The sequence below is a fragment of the Stegodyphus dumicola genome, chromosome X2 (genome assembly GCF_044657685.1).
Source record: "Stegodyphus dumicola isolate Sdum_Otavi_A_Nest chromosome X2, ASM4465768v1".
Lineage (NCBI taxonomy): Eukaryota > Metazoa > Arthropoda > Arachnida > Araneae > Eresidae > Stegodyphus > Stegodyphus dumicola.
The window spans coordinates 188,570,501-188,597,326 of NC_140781.1; the positions used below are offsets into that span (position 1 = coordinate 188,570,501).

The following is a 26,826-nucleotide window of genomic DNA, read 5'->3' on the forward strand; positions in this document are numbered from 1 at the left end:
AAATTTTTTCGTTTTCAATAACCTCTGTCACTTTCTTCGCTATCGGAAGCGAATTATAATGACGAGGCATTTGATTTAAATCATATCAAAGACGGAGTACATCGAGATGAAATACTACATTGAGTAAGGAATTATAAGCCAAATAAAATAAAAACATCTGCCCTTAAGATAAGGATAGTGCTGACAGATCAACTTCCAATTCTGCACGCCGCCGTGGCGTTAAAGATAAACAAAGTTTAGATAAACAAATGTTAAAGATTAGATAACCAAAGGATATGCCTTTATCCATTTTTTGCAGCACTTCCACTTTTTGTTTAATGGACTCCGAAAGATACTTTCGCTTTGTATATCCTTTACATATTAGTAAATGTATATCGAAAATTCAATTTGACATAATCGAAAGTTCAAGCTTACTTTTATAAAATTGCTCTAACAGTCTGCAAAAAATAATAATCCGGATCCAATTCGAAGATTAAGGAACAACGCAATCTGCAACATTAACTGAAATAGATAATTAGATCATTTTAGCTTAGCTTATCCCGTCCGTTATACATTAAACGCGCATTCGTAAATGTATTTTGCGCACGCGCAAATTCGCAGCGGTAAAGGTCTTACGCGCATGTGTCAACGCGACGTAGCTTTGAGGTCCGGATTATGGGTGTCCGAATTAACGACTTTTGACTGTATATCATTTATTGCTCACTTCGTCAGACAGACAGAAGTCTGTTGAAGTTTAGTATGTGCGATGAGTTACTGCAAAATTTTGGTGATACACACAAAAATCTTCTCCCCCTCCTATTTTCTGTAGTTATCTTAAATCACGTACTGCATGTGTTGCACAAAAATGAATAAATCTAAACATTTATTAGATTTTTTAGTATTGTCAGTTCTATACTAAAAAGATATTGTCCAAGTTGTTTATTTATTGGTAGTTAATGCAATTCCTATTGAATCTGTATTTCTATGTTTTAGGCTGTGTGTAACATTATTAAAAGCCTGTTTTCCTTAGAAAGCCCATGGCATACTTATCTTTCATGTTTGTCAGCTGTCGTGTGCTTTGCCATATTCTTTAAAATGGTTAAAATATCCCATGTGATATTTGAATTTGACTTCTTTCATATCTTTGAGGTTGTTATTGTAAGTTACCTCTCCTCATTTTCAGTATAAAAAGCCGTCCTGTTAATTATAAAGCTGTATATAATTGTAAAACTAGTCTCATTGTATAGTTGTTTGCTATTTTTTTATCATTTCGATCACATAAATTCATTTGGAAATTTGTGTCGCTACTGATTTAGAAAAAGCTTGTTTTCTACTTGTATTTTTTTTAAAGAAAAAACTAAACTAAACATAAAAAGTAAAGTTTGGTGAAGTGTATAAGAATTCTTTATTATGTAAGAGTACAGGATTTTATGCATCATGTGACAGCTTTTTCTTCTCATCATCAGTATTAGCAAAAGGATCATTAAGTAGTTTCTTTAGCAAGTGTTAATTGCATAAGGAAAAAAAAAGGTACTTGCGTATTATCGCAACCAGGTTGGCGCGATTTGTAAGTTTGAGTAAAAAAGTATGAATAGAAAGAAAATGTACATTTATTAATTACAGATAATTTTTTATACAGTTTTTTATATTATTTTGTTTACCCTACTTATGGCAACCTTATGTTAATTTATTAAAGTGAGGTGTGCGCAGTTCGTAGATTCGTTCGTTGCCTACATTGTGCCATTCGTAGATTTTTTTTTTTTTTTTTTTTTTAAGTTAAAACATGTTGCTGTGTACATGGATTCTTGTCAAATATTTTTGGTTAGAATCTTTACGTTTTTGCTATCTAAATTTTTTGTTTTTGTTTCGGATTTTTAGCTTAAATCGTGTGTTCAAAACGTAGTTTTTGCATGTGCGAAAACCGCGTTTTTGGAGACATTTTAGGCTTAAAGTTCGAAATATAGACGAGAATCCATGTACACTGCGACATGTTTTAACTTAAAAAAACATCTACGAATGGCACAATGTAGGCAACGAACGAATCTACAAACTACGCACACCTCGCTTTAATAAATTAACATAAGGTTGCCATAAGTAGGGTCGCCAAATTTGGCGATTTATGTGAATTTTGGCCTGCTTGCGTTAAAAAATTTAGATAATTTGAAATATTTTGTAAATAGGTTTGTGAAAATCCCTTCAGCAAACTTAGCAGGAAAATGTTACTATATCGAGAAGATCAAACATAGGTTTTAAATTACGGAGTACTCTCAATTATCTGTGCTAATCCGGGGAAGCTGGTCATAGATAACTGAAAAACACCCATTATCCAAATTATCAATTTTCATACAGATTGGCATGTGTTTATTTCTTAAAAATTAAATGTTTGTCAAATTTACTGCATATTTTTCGACTTGTTATTTTATTATTGCATTTAAAATCCCTTTTGGATGATGAAGTCCAATAAAGTTTCAACAGACGTCATTGTTATCTCAGGGCTAATTCAACTGTCAGTATCGTGTTCACTTGTATTTTCAGGATGACTTCTTGTAACATTTGAAACAATATCTGCATTACTGAAGCATTGAAAGCCCTACTCAGTCGAATTACCCTCAAACCATTCCTCAGTGTTTTCCCGATCAACATTTTTGAAGAGCTTTACGTTTTCAGTTTTTTTTTTTTTTTTTTTTTTTTTTCCTCATAGCATTGAGTGGACATCTAGAGGCACCACCAAGCATCAGTAATCCACATCCAGATATTTGAGAAAGAATGTAATTAAAATGCTGCAAATAAAATACTTTTTGTGTAAGAAAATGCTATATGAAAAATTGCCAGAAAATACCTGTAAATGGTATATTTTGTAAATTTAGTAACTTGACATATTCTCTCCCACCCCTCTTCCCCGGAAAGTAAAATAACTTTGTTTCTTTCTGATTATCTGTACCCCCCCTCCCCAAAAAAAAAAATATTCACTAGACAATGCACCATGTCATGCCAAAATAGTAATGTGATAACTTGTAACATCATCAAAATATATTTAGCAACTCAAGCATATGGGCACATTTCAACCCTCCAAATTTGATAATCATTTTTCTCATTAATGTTTGTTTTTGTACTGAATACATAGTTTTCTTATAACGAATTATAATGAAATTGGAATTTGCTGGCCAGTAAAAAAGAAAACGTTGCATTTCTTCAAAGATGTAACATTTTGCCCAAGAGTAGAGAATAAAAAAATTCGCATTCCGTGATTTCTTAAATGATGGAAATGCAGTGTGAAAAATTTTAATCTGGAATATCAAGCTTGTTCACATCTTCAGCAAAATTGGATCTCTGTGTGCATGGAGAGAACAGTAGCCAAATTTGTAAAATTATTTGATTCTTTTAAGCAGATCGCTGTGTACCTGAAAAAAGTTGACCCCAAAAAAAAGTTACTTAAAGATTGCTTGGAAAAGGGGTTTTATTACAATTATTTCTTGTTTTAATTTTACAGATTGTTCTTTTATAGAATTTTTAATTCATCATCATTTTGAAAACGCCTTTTGTGTAATGTAAATGATTTTGGGAGAAAATAGGGATGCAGATAATCAGAAAGTACCATAATTTTTAATAAAGTAATACAGAAGAAATGTAATTTAAGTAAAAGAATTTTATACCTTGATTATATTATACAAATTTTAAGATGTAATTGCTGGTGTCAAATTATACTGCCACTTCTCAGATATGAAGAAAGTTGACTATTCTAGTTTCAGAATGCTACAGATAATTATAGAATGGTGTACTTCATCCTCCCTTTTTTTTTTAATAGTTTATTATTAATCTGACATTTAGTGTAAAAAAGTTGGTCTTGATATTATTTATAATATTTTATTTCAGTGTTGGTTATCAAATTTTTGGGTATATAAAGCGTTAATGAATTAATGAATCCTCTCATGCCAGCCATCACTAAAAATGACCGATATTTTTGGACTGTAAAAGTCAGGTGCAGTTATTATTTGTAGACAACCATTTCTCAGGTTCATATTTTAAAGAAATATCCATTTGGGTGTTTTTTTTTTTAATAACATCTGTATGCACAGACAAAATAAAGAACTCTTTATTACAGAATGGATTGTAAAATGGATTCAAAAGGGAGCATTTCTTTTTACGTATAGCATAACTCAAAAATGATTGACGGTAGAACATTGAAATTTTTTACAAAGAACTTCTGTAACATCTAGTTGTGCACCTTTTTATTTTAGTCGGCAGTACTAAAAGTGTGTGTTAATTATACCCATCCCCTTGCCTGGCCTTTATTTTCACAATCGTTTATTGTAATCAAGTGCATCCAGTTACAGAAGTATTTTAAGTAAAAAAAAATATTCGTGTTTTGGCAATGTCAAATTTTAAGAAAATTTCAATAAATAATAAAATCTAACTTTTAATGTGATCTCCTGGTTCCTATAATTATATTTCGGAGACCTGTACCCTCATTATGAAAAAATTTAAATGATAAGTTTTACTATTGTGTAACAAATTAACCGGGATATTTAATTTCAAAATTTGTAATTTTTTGATGCCATTTCAACTTTCCTTGAAGTATCGGTTGAAATAATTTGAGGAAATAAGTTTAAATGAGATGCAGAAAAAAAAAATGTGTATATTAAGAGGCTATGCAAAGAAGGCCGTTCTTCTCCAGATGCCACTGTCTCCTTATACCTCTAACAATAATTCTCAAAATCTTCTCTCAAAGACTGCAAGTATTTCTTTATCCTTTTTCATCAGTGTCCAGGCTCCAGCTCCATACATCAAATCAAGACTTAATTAAACATTTGAAACATGCAATTTAATTGTTCATTTGATAAAGTTTGATTTAAGATACTTCTTAAAACCAAAGAAGCTTCAGTCAGTAAGTGTTACTATTATAAATCTCGAGGAGAATTCAAATTTATAGTTATCGGTTTCAAAGAATAAAGGACTAAATTTTGACCAAGTGTATGGCATATATTGGTTTTCTTCGGTTGATGCTTAAGGGGATTTTAATGAAGATTTTAGACATTAAGGTGCATTTCCCTCCAGTGAGAGAAATGTACATTTGAGTGCTTCAGGAGTTTTACCAATTATGTCAGTATCATTTGCAAATGCCAAGATTTGAATTGATTTGTTAAAAATACTTTCCTTAGCATTTATTTTTGAAGCATTAAAGTGGAGTCAAGCCAAAGCATCTACCTGTCTTGAACCATTTATAAAAGGAGCAGGTTCAGAAAAATTATTTTGTATGTTTACTCTTAGTTTAGCCGGTTTTAAAATAATGGGAACAAGCATAGCAAGCTTTTCGGGGATGCGATGCTGAACTTCCTCATCGAATGAATACTCGCGTTTAAATCAGTCCCCCAATTTTGAGAAAATTTTCAGAAAAACAAATTTGTTGCATGAGCAGGGGCACCGATAAAAAAAACAGCAGGCCAATTTGTTTGATAAAATGACACTCGCACTTTAGCAAATTTTGTTTTTTATTTCCATTTTAGCACATGATAAAATTTTTAAATATGTACAAAATGTTCAACAAATTTTATTCGAATCCTTCAAATTCTGATTCAAAGTCAGAATCTGCAAATAAATCCTGAAATTCTCTTTCGGTCATTAGCGAGTCATCATAAATTTCATCTCAGCGGGTGTTATTATCATTACGTGAATAGATTGCATCATCATCTGTGCCATCAAAGATATTGGAAATGCAACACTTTTGGAATGATTTCATTATAATTTCAGCTGGAATCGTGTCCCAAGTGTCTTTCACCCACCAAGCAATTAAACTTATGTTCGGTTGCGACCTTTGGTTTTAATTGGCAAATCGGTTTGTATCCATTCCACCCAATGCTTGCGCATATTCACCTTGAACGACTTATTTGTGCAGACATCGGGTTGTTGTAAACTGGATGTCAGCCCTCCTGGGATCACAGAAATTTTTTTTGAACTTGCTTTTGCATGCTTTTTTACAACTTCTGAATGATGCATTCGAAACATGTCCCAGATCAAAAGCGAAGGTTTCTATAAAAGTGCACCTGGTTTTTGGCACCATACATTTTGAAACAAATCAATCGTTAGGGTGTCACCAATCCAACCATTTTTGTGAGGGTGAACAAGAACACCTGCTGGTAACGTTTCTTTCTTGAAAATAATCATGAGATGCAACTTATTCCCATTTGCTATGGGTAAGAAATACTGTGAAAAGAGTTTTCTCATGACCAGTTGTTTTTACATGAATTGTTTTTCACCCTTTTTATCAACAGTAAAATTTTCAGGGAGATTTAAAGTCATGGGAGTTTTATCCATGTTTCTTATTCAGGACATTTCAAAATTGGTTATTTTTTTCAATCGCATACTTTTGGAAGTTTATTAATTTATCTTCGAGTTGACTCTGCAATTTCGATGAAATTTTAGTACGATGGCGTAAACATAGTCCATAGCTATTCAATTAATCTTGTGCACCAATGTTGTGATGCCCGAAAAGAGTTTATTTACATTAGCAAATTTTTCATCTTTCACAAGTTTCATGTCTTGCAAACATATCGCAGTTCAGGTTATGACATAACCTTGCCATCTGTTGTCTAGAATCCAGTCACTTAAAGCTTTTTCCAGTTCTCGAAAAGAAGCCGATCCATAACGCAGGGCGTTTTTAGATTTAGTGGTTTTCTTTAGTATGGGCACATTTTTCCTTCAGTGACAAATCATCTTGTTCACGCCGAACTTACGTGATGCAGTACAGTTTGAAGGTCGTTGAATAAAATCTCAAGTATTAATATACTTTAAAGAACAAACTTCTTTAAATAACTTTATTGATGAGGAAACAGGATTGAAACAAATAAGTAGCTTTTTAAAAACTAAATCCCAATGAATGATTTTCTTTCGAACAGTTTCTTTGTTGCCATCTTGCAAAAATTAAAACTTACAAAAATTAAAGATAAGATGAAGAGGAAACATAGAGGACGCTTGTTGCATATACATTCAACCAGTGTAATGTTATTTTCCCTTTAGTTTATCTTTGAGTGGCAACAGTTGTAAGAAGTTATATACGAGGGTTAGAGCTTTAAAAGTGACAACACAGCTGAAAAAACGTTACAAAACAAAACCAAAGAATATCGCGAATACCACACATAAACTACATACCTAACTTACCTCTCAGCAAAAAGACTCGTCCTGCCTACGTCACGCGCATGCGGGGTGACGCAAAGAACGGATTCTTGTATTAGCTCGCGATCTAAAGTAAGTGTTGTCAGGATGTTTTCAAAACAAGAACAACGATGTTGGATAAAAATTGAATGTGCCAGAGGTCATCAAGAGCTTCATGGCTTGCGGGGAATCTGCATTGCCTTACAGAACCATAGCAAGATGGGTGAAAGCATTCGATGAAGGACGCCAAAACGTGGCAGACATGCTGCGGCCAGGTCGTCCGAGTTTCAATGATGCAGACGTGCAAGCTGTTGTTGCACTTATGGACAGTGATTGCCGCCAAACGATTCGTCAGCTGGCCGGACAAACAGGATTAGCGCATACGACTGTGCTGCACATTCTGAAGGAATGACTGTCCATGAGAAAAATTGCTTCACGGTGGGTTCCACATCAATTGACGGAAATGCAGAAATGCCTACGATACGATGCTGCTCGAACTCACCTGGAGCGCTATGAGCACGAAAGAGATGCTTTTTTACACTGTTATGAGACTTGGGCCAGAACTGAAACACCAATCAAACAAATGGCGTCATCACGAGTCACCACGACATTCGAAATTTCGTCAGAACCCCAGCAATGTGAAAGTTATGGTGATTCTCGTGTACGACTGTGATGGTGTCATCCTAACGCATACCGTTCTCCCACAGCAGACCGTCACTGCACAGCATTACTGCTCATTTTTGGAGCACAATCTCCGACCAGCTTTGAGAAAAAAAAAAATGGCGACACTTTCTGCAGAACGCTCCTCTCATTTTGCATGACAATGCTCGGCCGCGTGCAGCGCAAGCTGTGACTGATTTGTTCAAGCGATGGGGCTGGGAAGTGCTTTACCATCCACCATACTCCCCAGATCTAAGCCCTTGTGACTGTGACTTAATTCCTAAGATGAAGGAACCACTTCGTGACACTCGCCTTCCAAACTGTTCCTGAGATTCTTGAGGCAGTAGACCGGTCCATTCAAACTATCAACAAAACAGGCGCTGCTACAGGTATTCTGCGACTTCCACATCGTTGGAAACGGGTTGTACACAATGCTGGCGACTATATTGAAGGACTGTAAAACATGGTGACATGAATCACTTTTGTATTCCTTGTAAATAAATAGTTGCCACTATTAAAGTTCCAACCCTCGTATTTGGTAGAATAAGCTTGTTTGGTTGTGTTTAAATTTTTACAGAGATTATTTAGGTAGAAATAAGTTTATGAATGGAAAAAATGGTGAATGTTTACTGTCGTATCTAACATTTGGTAACTCTCAGTATGTGATAATGATATAAAAGGTGAGTACTTAAGAAATACTCGTATATTAATTCTGTTACAACCCCAGCAACTCTGCTCAAAGCTATAACACTAACTGTGTAAGAAAACAAAGCAAAACAAAACTTATCAACTGGGCTATCATTGAGTATTCACATATGTTCTTATCAGTTCTTGCTTAGCAGTCAACAGTAGTGGCAACACCTAAGGTTCCATTATGAATCATGCTGGATATGATTTTACTTCTCATTTTAACCTATTCATTCTGCTTGACTTAAAATATGCATTAACCACTGGAGAGAAAGTACAAGACAAAAAGAGGCTTAAAAGAATCAATCAGCTACAGCTTTTTGTTAAATAAAATGTCACTAGTCATCTTTTAAAATTTAAGTTTCAAGAATTTTGTTATTTAATGCTAATTATTTGATAAATTTTATGAAGTTATTATTATTCTCAAATTTATTTTGCAATTTTATTAGTATTGCATTATGTTTAATAATTAATAATATTCAACAGATCTGTTTTATTCTTAGAAAGGTATTGCAGGATTGGAAGTTTCGGGCATAGATAACTACTTTAATTTTTTTCAAATCCCATTTACAGATAAGTCCTTAAAAGTATAAATTTGTCATGCAGTAAGGTATATATATATATATACAGTCAAAAGTCGTTAATTCGGACACCCATAATCCGGAATGATCTATAATCCGGACCTCAAAGCTAAAAACTTTCTGCGCATGCACCGCGTTGACACATGCGCATAGGCGTTAACGCATGCGTGTAAGACCTTTTACCACTGCGCAAGTGCAGAATACGTTTTCGCGTGCGCGTTTTATGTATAACGGACGGCATAATCTAAAATTATCTATTTCAGTTAATATTGATGATTGCGTTGTTCCTTAATCTTCGAATTGGATCCGGATTATTATTTTTTGCAGACTGTAAGAGCAATTTTATAAAAGTAAACTTGAACTTTCGATTCAAAACGAAAGTATGTTTCGATGTCCATCAAACAAAAAGTGGAATTGCTGCAAAAAATGGATAAAGACATGAAGAATGTGACAGAGAGGTTAGTGAAAACGAAAAAATTTCGATTGACAAGTTAGTCGGTATTCTCGGCACAACAATTAACGGGACTTGAACAGCGAAACTTTGTAACTGAACAAGAAATTGTGTCTGTTTATAGAATTAAAGAGAAAGTATTATCACATAAAACGAAGCAACTTAAAACAACTTACATTGAAAGAAATGTTTAATAAAGTAAACAAATAAATATTAAGCTTTTTTTTTTTTTTTTTTTTTTTTTTTTTGTAAATTTTGATACCCTTTAGATTATAATTGTTCTTTATTTCATAAATTAAGGTTTCATATTTTTAATTTTAGAATTTCTGCATGCCATCTTACGAGATTTAAACTGATGATCTATAATCTGGAAAAATCGATAATCCGGAATTGCCAAGTCCCGATGAGTCTGGATTAACGACTTTTGACTGTACGATAGATTTAATGTTCCGGTTACAGAAACTTGTAAAACTAGCTCCAAACATTACCCAAATCTAGCTTGAAATAAATTTGTTCCATGACTTACTGGTGGCCTTTTCTGTAACAAAAAGTAACATCTCGAAGAATACATTACGCAGGATCATTTACAAACTTTATGTGCTGATCTGTTACACCACAAACAAGTTTTACATGGGAATTTTTGTCCGAAATTGTGACCGCTGCAATAGAGCAATGTTCACATGATATTTTGGAGCAGAATCATTTCAAGCAAGGATGTCGCTGGAGAAGAATGTACCGATTCACTAGCGAGGAATTGGCCCAAATGCATTATGTTTCTCGGGCCATGGATGGAAATGAACAGTCTACAAGATGCATGTACCAAGAGCACTTCTCAAACAGATATCTGCCAAATGACCTATTGTTTGGATAATTGCACGGCTAATTAAGTGAGGCTGGAATTTTCTAAGAAAGCAGCCACATTGGTTGGGCAGCGTACTACACGTACACTTGCGTAGAGGAAGCTGTGCTATAAGAAATTTAAAAAACCCTGGGAAAAATATATAAGAGCAATCGAACACAGCTTGGATGTACCTCATTCCAGCATTTTGCACATTCTGCATAAAAATATGCTACATCCCTACCACATCCGTAGACTACGGGCATTGAGCAAAGTCGATTAAGTAACCCCTTTGAACAATTTGTGTGCAAATGCTCAAACTTGTTAGATGAAAAGCATCAGAATTATTTACATTTCATGAAAAAATTCTCGGAATTTAAACTCTTAAATAAGAGGGAAAATGTAAGTTATTTTGTTTTCATGTTTAACATTCGTTTTGTGAATTGTGCCCATTAAATATTCTTTATTTTTGTTTTCTTATAGGGTCTGTTAGATAAGTTTTTGATACCCAGGGCAAGCAATGCAGAAAGCAAAGTCTTTTACCTTAAAATGAAAGGTGATTACTATAGGTATCTTGCTGAAGTGGCCACAGGTGAACAAAGGACAAGTTAGTTGAGCTTCCTTTTACTTTAATATATATGTGTAATTTTTATATAAACTGGTAGAGAATATTAAAAAAAAAAAAATAGTGTAAATATGTTGTGACTTCATGTGAAATTCTCTTTCTACATGTGATGTTGGTAGTAGTGATCACTTTTTTATAATTATTATTGTTGAGCACTTACATCTCCAAGTTAATTTCAGTGAAATTTAGTTCTTGGATGTGATTCACTTCTGAAGGCTGATCACTCGTTGTTTGTAAATAAGTTATTCTCCCCATAGGAATTGATGTAAATTGAGTTGAACCATTACTGATTTCTAGATGTTTATTTACACTTTCACAGCAATAATTATTGTGCTAGTTCATAAAACAATTGAAATCGTTAAGCTGAAAAAGTGAACACAATACTAAACATAAAACAGGGTTGAAGGAAAAGAGAGATTGCTTAGAAGTTCCATTCCGTAAAATATCAGATAAGTATCTTTTGGGGATTTCATGTCTCTAGCACTATTTTGACTCTTATTTAGCCTATGTCTCATTAAAAGGTTGTCTTATTTGATTTGTTTATTTGCATTGTAAAATATTTCTAAAGAAAAGCATCATACTGCCATTGAAAATGTTTGTATTGCGTTTTGCTGCTGTATCAGGGTGCAAAATCACTCCACAAAATTTTACCTCATTCTCTTTCTGGCCTTCTGAACATGTTTCTTCTACAGTTGCCTTTTTTTTTTTTTTTTTTTTTTTTTTTTAAATTAATGAAGTATTCCAATCTTCCATGCTGGCCTCATTTTTTTAATCTTTTAGTAACTCTTGCATCTTAATTATTAGAGGCTTATGATTTTGCTCAAAGATGTAGTATTATTGATAAAATCTTCAGCATCAAAGCTCAGTCTTTGTTTGCAACATAATCTGATAATTTTTCCCATTATTAATTTTTACAAAGAAGTCTGCATTATTTTTGATTTTTGTCCATGGCCCTATTATATCGGGAATTATTTTACAGCAACAATTCTAACACAGTATTCATGCCATACTTGCTCCTGTGATAATCTTGTATCTCTGGTTTTGCTTCATGATTGGGGCAATGTATGTATCAAAACATTCTTTGTTTTTATATATGTGCATGCAGTTACTGGTCTGTGCAATGAGAGTGGTTTGTAATATTTTCTGCTTCTGCAAGTCGGTGAACTACTTTAGCAGTGGTCTTTTCTTTTAGATGAGTAGCATATTTTCCTGTTGCTTGCATGTCATTTTATTGGTATTCCGACATAACGAAGTACTGTCTCAGGGTCTTGCTAATGAATAAGAGAAGCCGGTTTAACTCGGAGTACCTAGATCTACTTGCCTGATACAAGTACATTAATTTTTATTTTTCTGTTTAACATGATGTAATCTGTATGCATATATATGCATGCACTCTTTGATTTGAGTGGATGATTTTGCATTTAAACTGTTCCCTTTTTCACTTTTGGTGAAAATCTTTCACTTAAAACAAAATATCAAGTGTCGATTTAAGATAGTTTTGGGTAAGTTTATTGTATGTACGCAATATTCCTTTTCATGCTGACAATGCTCTAAAAATTTATAATTAACTTCTCCCTGTACTTATTTTTCACAGTTTATGAAGTGGTATTGAAAGTTCTGAATTTTGGCTTTAGGAACTCTGCAACTGGTTTTTATCTTGTAGCACAAAGTCACTTAACTATACTACGCTCATAGCTAGCTGTAACTAGCTTCTTTTACCAGTTAAGACCAGTAACTTTCTTATCTTCTCTGTGTATCCACTGTACCTTACTTCAGAAACCAAATCTCCTAGTTAACCCTTCAGTGGTTGTGAAAATACAAGCTGAGGTCATTGATGGCCATCAAAATGTTAATGAAAAACTAGTAAAAAAAGATATAGTTTTTTTAAATGATTTTGGTATACTTTTTGTGTCATCAAAAAATATCTGCTTAAGGTTTTATTTCAATAGGAAGTTTGGTTTTTGCAGTTTTGGTACTTTCTTTTATGCAACTATGCACTCTTCAGGCAACCATGTTCACAACAATCTTTTAGTCGAGCAGTGTTGCTGTATTTACAAGTATTCATTTTGTTGTATTTCAAATTCCTTTATGTGTGTGTGTGAGCAAATTGTGATATTTAAACTCAATTTTACAATATGCGCTTGTATAATCTGCCAGCAGTGGATGTTTGGTTTATTTGTTGTGGGAAATCATGCAAGGACTGTCAGGCCTAGAGAAGGGCATATTTGTGGAAGGCTTTCTAAGGGAAATTTGACCACAACAACAGTGGAAAATGTGTTACACTGGAACGGGAAATGGAATGAATTGCGAGTAAGGTTGAATGTTCTGTGCGCAGAGATTTTTTAAAGCAAAAACAGATTGTTCTGCAGATGGAGGGAAAAACAATGCAAAAAATAAACATTTTCCAAAAAATGTAACCATTTTGTTAATGTGTTGTATAATCCTCATTTAATAATTATAATTTGCATTTTAACCCTTTCAATCCTAATGGGCACATACATCCCAGATATTAGATTTCATTCCCTATTGGATAAATAAAACCCACTAAATGGGTTTTACACTTGCAGTGTTTTTAAGGGATTAGGGAACAAATATACCAATGGGACATATTACCCCAAGAGATATCTGGGAAACAGGCAACGTTAAAAACTTTAAACTCATAATACACTTCTTTTAGCATGTCAACATTAAATTAAACTATTTTTCATAGTTAAATTTTAATCGTGCAAAAGTCGAGTCGAAAGGGTTAAATTGCGAAAAGTGTGTTTTCTTTTGATATATTTGACAATCTTTTTAAAATGAAGTAGCCGAAATCACCACCTTGCATCCAATAACTATTTTAATACTACGTTATACCTAAGCTTAATACTAATGAAAAGGCTAAAGCCATTTCATTAGTAACAAATCCCCAAATTGTGCCAAGGTGCTTGCATTAATGTTCAAGTGCCCTTATCTTTTGTAATGAGTTGAACTATGGTAAGCGATGCATCTGACTGTGTTTGTGGCTATCTTTATCCTCCAAAAAATGATTTTTCTCTACCATTTATGTATACCTCAAGGCAGAGGATGTCATTAGGCAGAATGGGTGAAGTACCTTAGGAGCACAGCTCCTGATATTGCCGCCATGGTGATGAAGACCATTGTAATATGCCAAGCTAAAGTATAGCAGGTAAAGCTCCTTCAAGAGATTATCTTGCTAGTGATTGGGGTCGTAATCCTAGAGCCCCCCAGTCACCTTTTCCTCTCTTTCTCCATTGTGGTTTTCATTTATGGAGGATGGAGCTCACTGTGAGGTATAGTTACAACTCTTTTGTTTCTGTTTCACCATGGTGAGAAAACTGCCTACACTCTTGACGTGCATGGAGACCCATATGGTTGAAAAGATAGATTTTGGTAGTTGAGGGTGAAGTACTTCCCCAACATGCTGCTTTGGCCCTTGCTTGAGATCAAACCGGAGACACTTAGCTGTCACTGATTCTTCTGTCAGTGGCTCAGAGGAGCTACCGGAAGTGCATGGGTGAGCAAAATATTAGTGTCTCCACGTAATTCTTTTAACACATCCTGTCTCTGAGAAAGAACTGCCTGAGCAAAACTTATGTATGACTCCTCAAATTAAAATCCATAGGGATGGGCAACTTCTTAACACAAAACATATCCTGATGTTCTTATCTTCAGAGATACCAAAGACCTTTAAGGCAGGGTACCTGAATTGCCCCATCAGACCTTGCGTGCTGAACCCACTGTTCTCAGTGTCAGTGGTTTGGTCATGCAGAGGCTGCATGTCCTGGAAACCTGGCTTTTGCTCATTGTTCTGTGACCGGTAATGAAAGTCAAAATGTGTAAATTGTGCTGACCATCTATCATACTCGCGAAGCTGCCCTAAATGGGAAGAAGACAAAGAAATGCAGCCTATTTAAAAATGCTCTGAAGCTAAGAAACTGTTTAGTTTCCCTTAGAAAGTCCTTTCCTTAGGCAGAAAACCCTCGAATGTTTTGCCATAATCAACTAAACTAAATCTGTATCTTCAAGAATGCAGAAACTACATGCTTTTCAGCAAACAAGGACCTTCTATTTGATGAGTCCTTGCCATTGTTTCACCGCATCTTCTACCATTCTGCTCCTTTAGTCTGGGGAGTTATCCATTTAATAGTGACCATTTCCCAATCATAATAAACTTTGTAGGAAATGGAAGTTTTTCTGTCTCCAGAAAGCTGTGATTTTTGTTAAAACACACTGGAGTTCCTTCTCTCATCATGCCTATTTCACTGAATAAATGGTAAAAAATATGCAGATTAGATCATGCTATGAGGATTCTTACCAGTAAAATTGTTCAAACAGCTGATATATCTATTTCGAAATAGTCTGTAAAATTCCCAAAATACCTAAGACACCGTTCAACAGATTCAATGTGCTCTTAGGGACAAAAAGGTTGGGGATCCCTGATATAAAGCATTAGAAAACAATTGCATGATTTGCTCCCCACCAATGGCTGAATGGATAAGACTGCTAAATATTGATAATTTGTGCATAGCTCTCAGTTACAGAAATGGCTGTATAGGGGGATCCCTTGTGTAACGTGAATTTAATGTTTCTTTTAATGAGTCATCTACCAACTTTGATATTTTGCCATGATGCTGATATAGTTTTACATTGTTCTATTATGTTGCAGTATTAGTTCATGAAATTGACATGAATATTTTCATTCTTTCATTCAAAACATTATGCATGCATACATTAGTAGTTTATCACAATCCATATATATACTGTATGTGATAAATATGTATAAATGTTGTTCTAGGTGTTGTTGAAGAGTCTCAGAAAGCTTACCAGGAGGCTTTTGACATCAGTAAAAGTAAAATGCAACCTACTCATCCAATTCGATTAGGTTTAGCATTAAACTTTTCAGTATTTTATTTTGAAATACTATCATCTCCAGATAAAGCCTGTCAGCTAGCTAAACAGGTACATTAATTTCATTTTTAGTTAAATATGTTGTCTGTTTTACTGTGTGTTAAGCATATATTTGATTCTCATTCTTGTTGTGTGCATTATTTTAAGTCTTAACGTAATGTGGTTAAAAATTTCTCCCTGAAAGCTTATTAATTTTGAACAATACAACTTTTTATTATTACATTTGTAAAAAAGTATGAAGATTTTGCCTATTTTTTACTAATGTAATTACTGCAAAGTGTGGGTTAATCTGGATATGTCAAATGAAGCTTATAATTTTAATGAAAATGAGGTTTGCAAAACATTATTCTAAATGTAATTCGAAATGTCAGTGTTTGGCTTTTGATAACTTATCCATGTGCTTTGGCATTTATTTTTCCATTTTTCACGTGTGTGTTTTGCCTGATTATCATAAAATTAGACTTTGATGAGATTTAAAAATCGAGGTGTTTTTTTTTTTTTTTTTTTTTTTTTTTTTTTTTTTTTTTTTTTTTGACAGACTTCCTTTTGTTTTCAGCTTTCTTTTCAAAACTGAGAATGATTTTTGATTGGGATGAGGTCACGTGAGCTTCTTTATCATTTTGAGGACGCAGGCTTAATGCTTCTACAAAGCACTTGCATCTTTTATGGATTTGTGACACTGAAAAATCTTATGTCCGTCAAGTCATACATTTGTTAGTTGTAATAATTCTTTCTATAGTTTTAATATATTTTTCAGAATTTGTCAAAACCACGCACAGGTACAAGAGGCCCTGTACCATAGCTAGGAAGCAGCCCCGGATAATGTTTGCCCCTTGTTAAGGAACTTCTGAATGACCTCTTGATGTACAGTAAACTCCAATCCTGAACGGTTAAAGAAATCTCATAAGGAAAACAGACAATTCAATCTTGATTCCCTGCAGAATAGTTCCCCCAAATTAACCCATTTTTCTCAGCTCTTTTGTCAAATTTGAGCTCAAATAGCTTTACTACCATTTTCTTCCTGATTTATAGAAGCATGCACATAACCTCCAAGATTAATCTATTCTTTTCATACATCAGAACTGGTTTACATGTAACCATTTCTTTTAACTTCTTTGTCAAGGCAGAATCATCTGTGCTATTTGTTTCATTTTCTATCATATTTTTGCATATTCATCTAGTCGGTGAGATCAGTATTTTTGAAAATTTTCTGTCTCCATTTTTATTTCATATAGTTTGGTATTTTCATCAGTTATAGAAGTGTGTGAATTCTATGATTTTCTTCCTCTTTTTTGCAATACCAACTGCAAAATTTGAAGCAGGCACTGTTGATATGGTTAATTTGACTGAGGGAAAAATAATAAAATTCCTAACATGGACTGAAATATGACAGTTAAGCTCAAAACAGCATGCAAAACAGTTCTAACATTGAAATGGCTTGAAGTTAGTTGTGCTCCAATTATGTGATCTTGGAAGGTCATTAAACAGTATTATCTCACTAATGTTTTAACAAAATTATGCATTTAGTTTTAGTTTTTGCATTTATTATTATATCTCTTTTTCTGTAATTTTTGCTGATGTACCCTCATTAATAAGCGATGTCTGAAATGTACAAACTTCAGGTGAAGAAACGTATACATCTCTTATTATTTTGAATTAGATCAGTAATTTTTAAATTTGAAGAGGAGGGCAGATACTGTATAAAACCATATTACAATATTAGTGGAATCTTATTACTTTTCCCATAATTCTTTTGACATAAATCTGATACACTGTTTTGCAGTAAAGTAATCAGCTTGCTTGCATTGTGCAGGAATGAGCTGCACTGCTTTCCCTATGCACGCATGAGATTGGATAACATTGCTCAACTTTTAAAATAAATTTCAGCTCTCAGCGTTGCTCTATGTGCATTGAACTGTTAAACTGTTTCACAAGTCTTATTGTGATATAACAAAAGAGAATCATAATTTTGATTTATGTTGTACAATTATAGTTTAGTGGGAAGCCTGAGGAAAATGCAACTGAAAAAGGTGAAATGGCAAATGGAGATATGCTTTATTGAGAGATAAAGAGTTTACAGTGTTGTGAAATCATTCAGGATTTTCTCTACAAAACAGAACTTCAGACCTAGGCATGACAATCAAAGCATTTCATTGCCAAAAGGGCAATTATAATATTCAAAGTCAAATCAATGGATTGGAATTTTTTACAGTGAGAATTATTCATAAAAAGATCATGCTTTAATCATACAAAAACTCCTATGCTTTATGAGGTAAAATTTGAAATTTATGTTTTTTGCAATTGTTAATTTTCCTTTTTTATACTGGGAAACGCAAAAGAAATCTTTCTTATACTGGATCGTAATGAATTGGTGAAATCTGTTTTGGGGGGGTAGGTTTCATATGTATGTATACAAATTTGGGAATTGGAACTTTTTCTAGTATAACTAAGTTATTCAATAAAAAAAATTTCGATAAGGGTCAAAAATAAAAAATATTTTACATGTCAGAGATTTTAAATAGGGATTCCAGGTAATTAGTTATCTTTTTAAATTTTGAAAAATGATAGTTTCCTGAATGAATGTAATTTTTGTAAATTCTTCAGGGATTATCTTTATTAATAACAAATAAATGTTACAACTGATTTCTTGAATTTCTTGACCAATGAAGTATAGTGCACTAAATTTTAGATGTTAGAATTTTAATGATGTTCCTGTTTTAACCTTTTAACTGTCATATACTTGGGCTAATTTTTTTTGAGTGCATCGTATTGTCATACCCGAATATATATCATGAGAAGTTTATTTCGGCTTCAGTTCAACAGATGGCAGCATTTTACTGAAGGTTTCAAAGGATAGAGGTTAAAGTTCAAAGTGCTCAGCATTTTTTTGATTTTTTTGACTGCGAGACTAACATTTCATTTTTGAAATAAAACAAAATTGACAATTTGTGCACCCAAATCATCAAAATAACTTGACAGTTAAAAGGTTAAGTACATAACTGATTTCTTTATTGTCAATTTAACAGTATCTGAATCTGTTTTGATAGGCATTTGATGATGCAATAGCTGAGTTAGATACATTAAATGAAGATTCATACAAAGACAGTACCTTAATAATGCAGCTACTTAGGGATAATTTAACAGTAAGTGTTTTGTACATTCATCATGAAGTAGTTTTAAGTGACCTTTTTAAAAACTGTCCATATTTTTATATATTTGTATTTCATGAACTGTAATTTAGTTTTTGAAAAATCTGTATTCGTGCTTGGATTGTTCAACAACATTATTTTCTGTGAGACTATAATTTGGTTTTATAATTTTTTATAAGCTTTTAGTTCTTTATAGCCATTAGAAATTTTGTATGCATTTTTGGATTCTTCAACAACTTGGTTTTCTGTGATACAATCTTTATACTAAAATGTTATGAAATGTAATATAGCTAAAATTTGATTATACCAGTATGAAATTTAACGTGTTTTTTTTGGGGGGGGTGAATAAAGCCTGAATCTCATGTACAAGTCTCCATTGTAATAAGATTTTAAGTATTAAAAAAAAAAGTGTTTAAGTAAATATACTTTCCACCTTAATGCCAGCATAACATCTGTTTAGTAAAGAAGTACAGTAATTTAATTCAGTTAAGGGCAGCATTCATAAATAGGTCTGCTTTTCCCTCTCTTTTTTCCCCCATCAAGCGGTATTATCCTTTCTATATTTCACATTACCTAGATGATGAAGATGTCTACCACATTTATGATTTTAGTGTATAAATTGCTGATAAATACTAATATAGTTTGATAAAACATTGAAAAAATTATCTGCAAAATAAAGCTGAAGCAGTAGGTGAATTTCAACTTTATTGCAGTTATGAAATGCTGCTCTCCTAATAAGGTAAAAGTTACTAGAAAGTCACAGCTAATCAATGCATTGTTTTCTGGGATGCTGTGATGATTAGTAAAGGGTGATTTCCATGCTCAAATCTTAGATGATGCTTGTGATTGTAGTGAGTGCCTTTGCTGAATAATAGCAATTTGAATAAACATTCTTCTTAAGAAGTTGATATTAGGGAAAGAGGCATATTCCATTCAGAGTACCAACTGTCAAAATTTTTATAAAGATGGATATATGTAAATATATATCCAAAATGTTATGTAATGAATTTCAGGGAAATGTGTCGTTCTGTTGGTATACTATATATTTTTAACTGTTCCATAATATAAAATGTTGTTTGACTTCAGAAATAGAACCTGTTATACTTTATCCAAAAATGTTTAAATGTATTTCCCATAGAAATTTAATCAGAACATACTATTTCACCGAAGTATACTTCATTGAATAATTCAGTTTGCAATCCTCATTTGGTAATATGAGCATATATTTAGATTACTTAGAGCTATTTCAGTATTTATTTTTATCACTTATTTCATTCATACTGCACATAATGAATGTACAGTCCCTTTTATTTGCACATTTAATATTGTTTCATGTTTACATTTAAAATACATCACAAATAATGTAATTCTATGAAAGTATTCAAACTAGTATTATGAATAATCTGCTTTAGAACTAAGCAATTGATAGTTCAGTCTTTCACTTGCTTGTAGGGTTGTTTTGAAAACAACCTCTCTAATAATGCGCAAAAAAGGGGGGGAGGTTTCATTCTACTTTGAATTGCTGTTGATTCAGCTATCATGAAAGTTTGCTGTATCCTTGATTTAAAAAAAAAAAAAAAATCACTTTTGAATGTGGGGTTGGCACAAAAGATCTCATCTGTACTCAGATATCTTTCAAATTCATCAAAATGTGAGGTGGAGCATATTTTCTTTCTAAAATCACCATGTGGCAGTCTGGGATACCCATATATCATTGTGGCTTAAATACCCATACTTCAGATTATCGTATATTGTATTTTGGGGGGAGAGATATTTGGGTTTCTCTAATAGTTACTGAACTGCGTAGTGTGTATTTTCAACAAAAGTATCTTTTAATAGTTTCTTTATCAAAAGGTGGTTGTCCAGAGGCGTCATCGTATTTGAGGCTGAAATTTCCACACTTCAACTTCACAAATCACCTTCAAACTGTGTCATCGGCATTTTCTATTATTTTTCCCTTTTGTAAAATAAGAGAGCATACTGTGACAAAAATAAACCTTTAAGTTCTCCATTCTTAGTATAGCTCTCTGGGGGAAAATTATGTCACATCATGAGCAGAAAAGACTTATTGAAACATCTGCTTAGATCATCACTCTTTACACTGTGCCAAAATAGTTTCAGGTGCATGATGCTCTGTGTATGTGGCTTTAGTAGTGCGCCATTAATGTGCTGGTGCCAAAGTAGAAAAAAAAAAGAGAGATACTAACAAACCAGTAAAAGTAATGCACTTTCTGAACTATAGCCTTCTCTGAATTTATTTCTGTAAAAAATTTTACTAAACTGTCTTGCAGTGATATATTAAAGCTAAAATGAGAAATTGACTATGGAATATAATTAAAAAATGTTTGTACAAACTGGATTTTTGGTTGCTTATGAGTAAAAAGGATATACCATAAGAAAAATGAATGTTGAACAGAAAATGAGGCTGTGCATCTAGTTTTTTATTCTAAAATTTCAAAGGCTGAACTTTGAGGAAAAGTTATTCATGCTGCTAATTGAAAAGTCTTTTATGCAGTGCTATATTTCAAAATGTGTATTTGATTAATACATTTTCATGCAAATTGTTTTTGAATTTCAAAAATGCCTTCAAAATATAATCATAATTGTATCGAATTTACATTCTAACTGTTACATAGACCTATGGTCTGATTTTGGGGCTGTAATAAAATTTTGATATACCAGGGCAAACAAAAAGTCTTTGGAAGTCACTGGTCTGCCGGAATCGAAATTGGGTCTGTTTGTTTTGGTGTTATTTGGCAGATGTATACAGATATTTTCATAGTTCACTAAATGTGTAATTCAGAGATGGTAGACATATTACAATTTTTGGTACAAGTAAGATTTCAAAGCTAATTTATGTTTTCAATACAATGACTGTACTGTAAACTAAAATCTCGTAGATGTGTATCTGCATTTATTAAGCAGCTACTGTGTGACCAAACATCTTAGTAACTCTTCCTGCACCTCGCCTGACCTTCCATCTATAGCTTTTATAAGACCTGTTATACAAATGAATAATAAAAGTATTTGTATATGTAGAGTCAGTTATTTTGAGGCTAACATATGATATAACGATTGCTTGCTTGCAAAATTAGCACCTGTGTTAAATCTTGCTGCTCCCAGCATCACAAATTTCCATTTGTGTTGGTGAAATGAGCTATAATATACTGGCTATGGCACACTGATTTTAAATGTGTAATTATTTGAAAGTTTTTATTTTGAAATTACATATCAGGAGATATACTTTTTGCATGTCCTTTCAGATTAATGACTTATGATTTTTTACTATGCAGGGTATGTTTTATCAGATTGTTTTATGTGTAGATTTCTCTTGTATTAAAAATCAATATTCTTTATCTCCCATTTGTGGGCGGCCGAGCAGTAAAGACGCTGAACACTGGTAGTTTGGTCCGAGGTTCGAAAACCCTCAAACGGGCTGGCTGCATGGGTGTTTTTGTGGTTTTCCCCATGTGTAACGGGTATACGAGCCAGTGTCCCTTAGAAAGTCCTCCACAAAGGCATCCCTCCCTTTGGCAGATAGCCCTCATGTGCTTTGCCATAATTAAATAATCCAATCCAATCTGCATGCAGATTCTTGTTCTCAATACAATCAATGTACTATGTTAGCGATAGAAGCTTCATAACAAGATTAAATTAATATGTTGTTGGAAAAAGTACATAAGAAAAGGAAATGTCTTAGCTATTGATGTGCTTGACAACAGTTGCAGTTTTTTAGTACATAAATTTTACCAGTTTGTCATTTTAATTGACATATGCAGCTCATTATGAGGTATTTAAAGCATTTTAGCTTGCTGTATAAGAAATGGGTTCATGCAAGTATTATTATGGTTGACTGTGCTGAATATAAAAATTTTATATTTATTAGATACTTTGCCTTTTTCTAAATAACTGCTTATTTTTTGTTTCATATACATGTGAAATTATAAACTCCGTATGCAAAGTTAAAAAAAAATAGTTTTTAAATGTGTTTATAATAATGTATCAAATGAAAAAAGCTCTTTTTTGAATGTTCATTATCAGTGAAACATTAAGTGCTATTTTAAATTCTTAGAAATTCCATTGTAACCCGTAATATTGTATGCATATGTAAGCCCGCATCTTGTTAGCTGTGTTATTTTTGTAATCACCCTGAGCATTTTAATTTTTTGTTCAAGACATTTTTTTAATTTGAAATGCTTAATATGAATAGTTGTTGTTAACCCAGAATAAGTAAGAACACATGTGATATTGATTAGCTGTATTATGTTTTTATGATTTTCCTCAGAACGGAAAAATCCTTTAACATGGAGAGTCCCTCCTTACAGCCAAAACTTACTACAGGTACTTTGCCCTGATAACATAATAAAAAGCAAAATAGATTATAGTTTTAAAATCTATTTCGTATGTTTTGCATAATTTTTTGAACAAAACAGCAATTTGTCATCAGTCCCTTTTTTGGGGTTGAAGGTATTTTGCTTACTATTATAGCAGAAGACTATGTTAAGGAGTTTTTATGGATTAATAAATTATAAATTTGGGTTTATGTGATTACTTTGATATGTACAATTGTGTTTGAATCATAACATTAAAATGTGTTATTTTATTTTCAGCTTTGGACATCTGATACTCAAGCAGAAGATGGTGAACAGCAAGAGAATGCTGATAATTAAATCGCTTTTCTCATTCCTCATTTTGGTTGTGTATTCCAAAGCAGCCATTGCTTTTTATGTTTGATATGCTGTTTTGAAGTATGGAATCAGGCTGAAGATTTTTCAGTTTGCATGGAAGTGAGTTTCATCATTAACATTATGCTTTACTACTCATCAAATAGTAGTTTGATTTTTTCCCCTCTTTAAGTCTGTATACAGTTAACAACATGGAAAGTGTTGACATTTGAATCTAAAGTGCATTTCAGCAAAGCAGTGCCTCATCAAGGGCTCATCAATCTAGCTTTGCATGCTCATTTCGATTTTAGGAGTAGCCCTAGGCCAAAAATGTCTAGATAATAGTCTGATTAGGAACTAGTTATCTGAAGCTACAAACTTATTTTTTCATACTTCTGAATGAGATGACTTTTCCTTCACTAGATATTTTTTGTGTGCTGAGGCTCATATATTACTATAGCACACATGAATGAAGAGAAAAACTACTCGACTAATTTGATACTGAAATTTTACTGTTTTGTTGCTTTTCAAGCAGAATTTATCTTTTTTTTTTTTTTTAAGTCTAACAGTTGATGCTGATATTGATCATTCAGTGTTAACTTTTGAGTACTTAATATTAAAAAGCATATCTGTATCTTCTGTTGGACTTAAACTGTTGATAATGGAATGCATTAGCTATTACCATTATATACAGACTTAAGTTTTGAGAGTTTTGTTTTTGAAATTTATACATTTGAATTTTATATTGTGATATTTATGTAGAAATGTAAATTTTGGCAATAACTGAATACAGCTCAACTAGTCTTATTAATTGATGCACAGAATTTTTAACATTGTTGTCTTTTTTTGTATAATATAAAAATGCTGCATGAAAAAATGTTTAACATCTATGCACTAGATATTTCCTGTTAATACATTTTTTACAATCTGAAATGTTTGTATGTGAGTTTTTGTCAGTTTTCATGTTTCAGCAAATTTGTTTTTATAAATCTTAAAACTTTATACCTCGTTTTAGTTATTTGAAATGTTTCAATCAAATTGTATTGTCCTTTTTGCCGTGAAATGTAGCAAATTATTATTAAATTGTTCATGATATTTATTGCACTTCAGAACATTAAATTTTTGTTATTCTGTGATTATGAATGTTAATAAAAATGAACAGAAATTTTGCTTTGTGTACATTTCATTGTGGTTTTGAAGCCGTGTTCAGTCAATCCAAGTTTTTAAATATTTTAGTTCTTACTTTCTTGTGTGTTATTATTCCAAAAAAATTTCATCAAAATATTAAGTTTTAATTTAGATTTAAACAAATAATAATTTTCTTATTTGGGTAGCATTTTTATCTAAATGTAAAATTTACTCGATGTATTATGGATTAAAATGGAAATGTTCAAAGATATTTGAAAAATACCAAATTATGAAAAATGTTTCATGTATCTTAAAGAACAAATAACATAATAGGGCTGCACGTCTGTGCTGGAGTAGTTGTAAAACATTTGTCAAAAGTAATTCAAACTGTTTTTACATTTAAACTTTTTAAATCTTCTTTGTCCAGTGTATTGAGAATTACTTTTGAGCCCTTAAGACTGAAATGTTTACTTTGTGTCAAGCACCTAACATGTGAAATTCCTATTGTGTTTGCTTTTAATTAAAATCTCTGGATTCTGACGTATGCTATTTATATATTTTAAACAGAAAATTTCAATTCTTACTGTTGATAGTTAAAATGCAAAATTTCTAATTAAAAGATATATACATCAGTGAAGCTGGAAATTATATATACAGAAATCAATGTATATTACAAGTATGTTCTATTATTGTTACACTTTTATTAAAAAAATTTAACTTTTCCTGAAATTTTGAGAGTATTCGGTACATACAAATACTGAGCTGTATTTAAGGAATAAAGCAGCAAGACCATTTAAGGGATAAAGCATTAGGATTGTCCTCTATGATATTTCATTCATTTCTGTTGACGTATTCTATAAACATGTAATGGTATAATTAGACTTCTTTTACATAATTATGATACAAGATACACGAGTGACGTGTTAAAAGCAAGGATTTTTGTGTCTTAAAGCATTATTGTGTATTAAGTATTTGAAGGCTATTGAGTTCAGAATACAGACCATTGTGCATTCTGAACTCGTTAGCCTTTTTCTTTGTACCGAAGCCAAAACTAAAACAACTTTTCCTTATGTGGAATGTTAAGATGGTGAATCAAACTCCCGGAAATAGCTTTTCGCCTCTTTCTCTGCATTAATGTAACCTTTCGTGTGCGCGAGTCCAGATAGGTGCACGTTCTATTGGTCAAAGAATTGCGAAAGCGGTAGAAAATTTTTTTACATTTCATATTATTTTCCTCCCACCAAAGACTACACATGTTTTAATTTCTATCAAGATTTTAATAACTTGCATTCTCGTTCCGCGTGGTCAGTTCACATTTGCGTTTATTATGATCATTATGCTTATATTATGAGCATATGTATAAATATTTATAATAATGTATTTGCAGTAACTGCTGAAGTATAGATAAACTTTAAAAATGGGTAAGTGTGTTTTAACACAATTAGCTTTCTAAGGAATAATATTCGGAATGGCTTAAATAAAGTAATCGATAGTCAAAATAATTTCCTTTTTTGTTTGCCAATGCATATTATACAGTACGGAATTTGGGAGGTCCTCTTTCTCTGCAAAATCTCGAATATTAAAACTGTTACAGTTTGCAGCAAAGCAAGCAACGGACTTTTTTTTTTTTTTTTTTTTTGTCACTTCCCAATTTGAATTGAGTAGGATTAAAAGTTCTTTGGTCTACCAACCCAAGTGCAGAATGATTCTATTCCGGAAATTTAACGCAGTCTGTTCAAAATTAGAACGAAAAACACCCCAGATTGGTACGTCTCTTTTCCTTGATTTAATTATTTGTTCTCTGAATACCGACAGCTGTTTATTCCGATTGCATAACATCACATGCGGAAGAATTAAGGCACACGTATTGTGCAATAACATTTGCGATATATTGCAGAGATAAAAGTTTTACTGTGCTTGCTAAGCAGGTTATTTTTTAGTTCCATTGGGCTATTTTTATATGATGTACATATTGAAATGTCAAAAGCATTATTTAGCTGAAAA

The 26,826-nt window shown here is 32.6% G+C and overlaps 1 protein-coding gene across 1 annotated transcript in view; it reads left to right on the plus strand.

Moving 5' to 3' along the window:
- Window positions 1-24,863, plus strand: part of LOC118184790 (14-3-3 protein zeta-like) — a 28,836-nt gene extending 3,973 nt beyond the window's left edge. The window contains exons 3-6 of the mRNA XM_035354550.2: window positions 10,829-10,952; window positions 15,769-15,932; window positions 18,929-19,024; window positions 23,641-24,863. Of these exons, the coding sequence (XP_035210441.1) occupies window positions 10,829-10,952; window positions 15,769-15,932; window positions 18,929-19,024; window positions 23,641-23,700 (444 nt within the window). The 3' untranslated portion in view covers window positions 23,701-24,863. The remainder of the gene's footprint in view (window positions 1-10,828; window positions 10,953-15,768; window positions 15,933-18,928; window positions 19,025-23,640) is intronic.
- The last annotated feature ends 1,963 nt before the right edge of the window (window positions 24,864-26,826 follow it).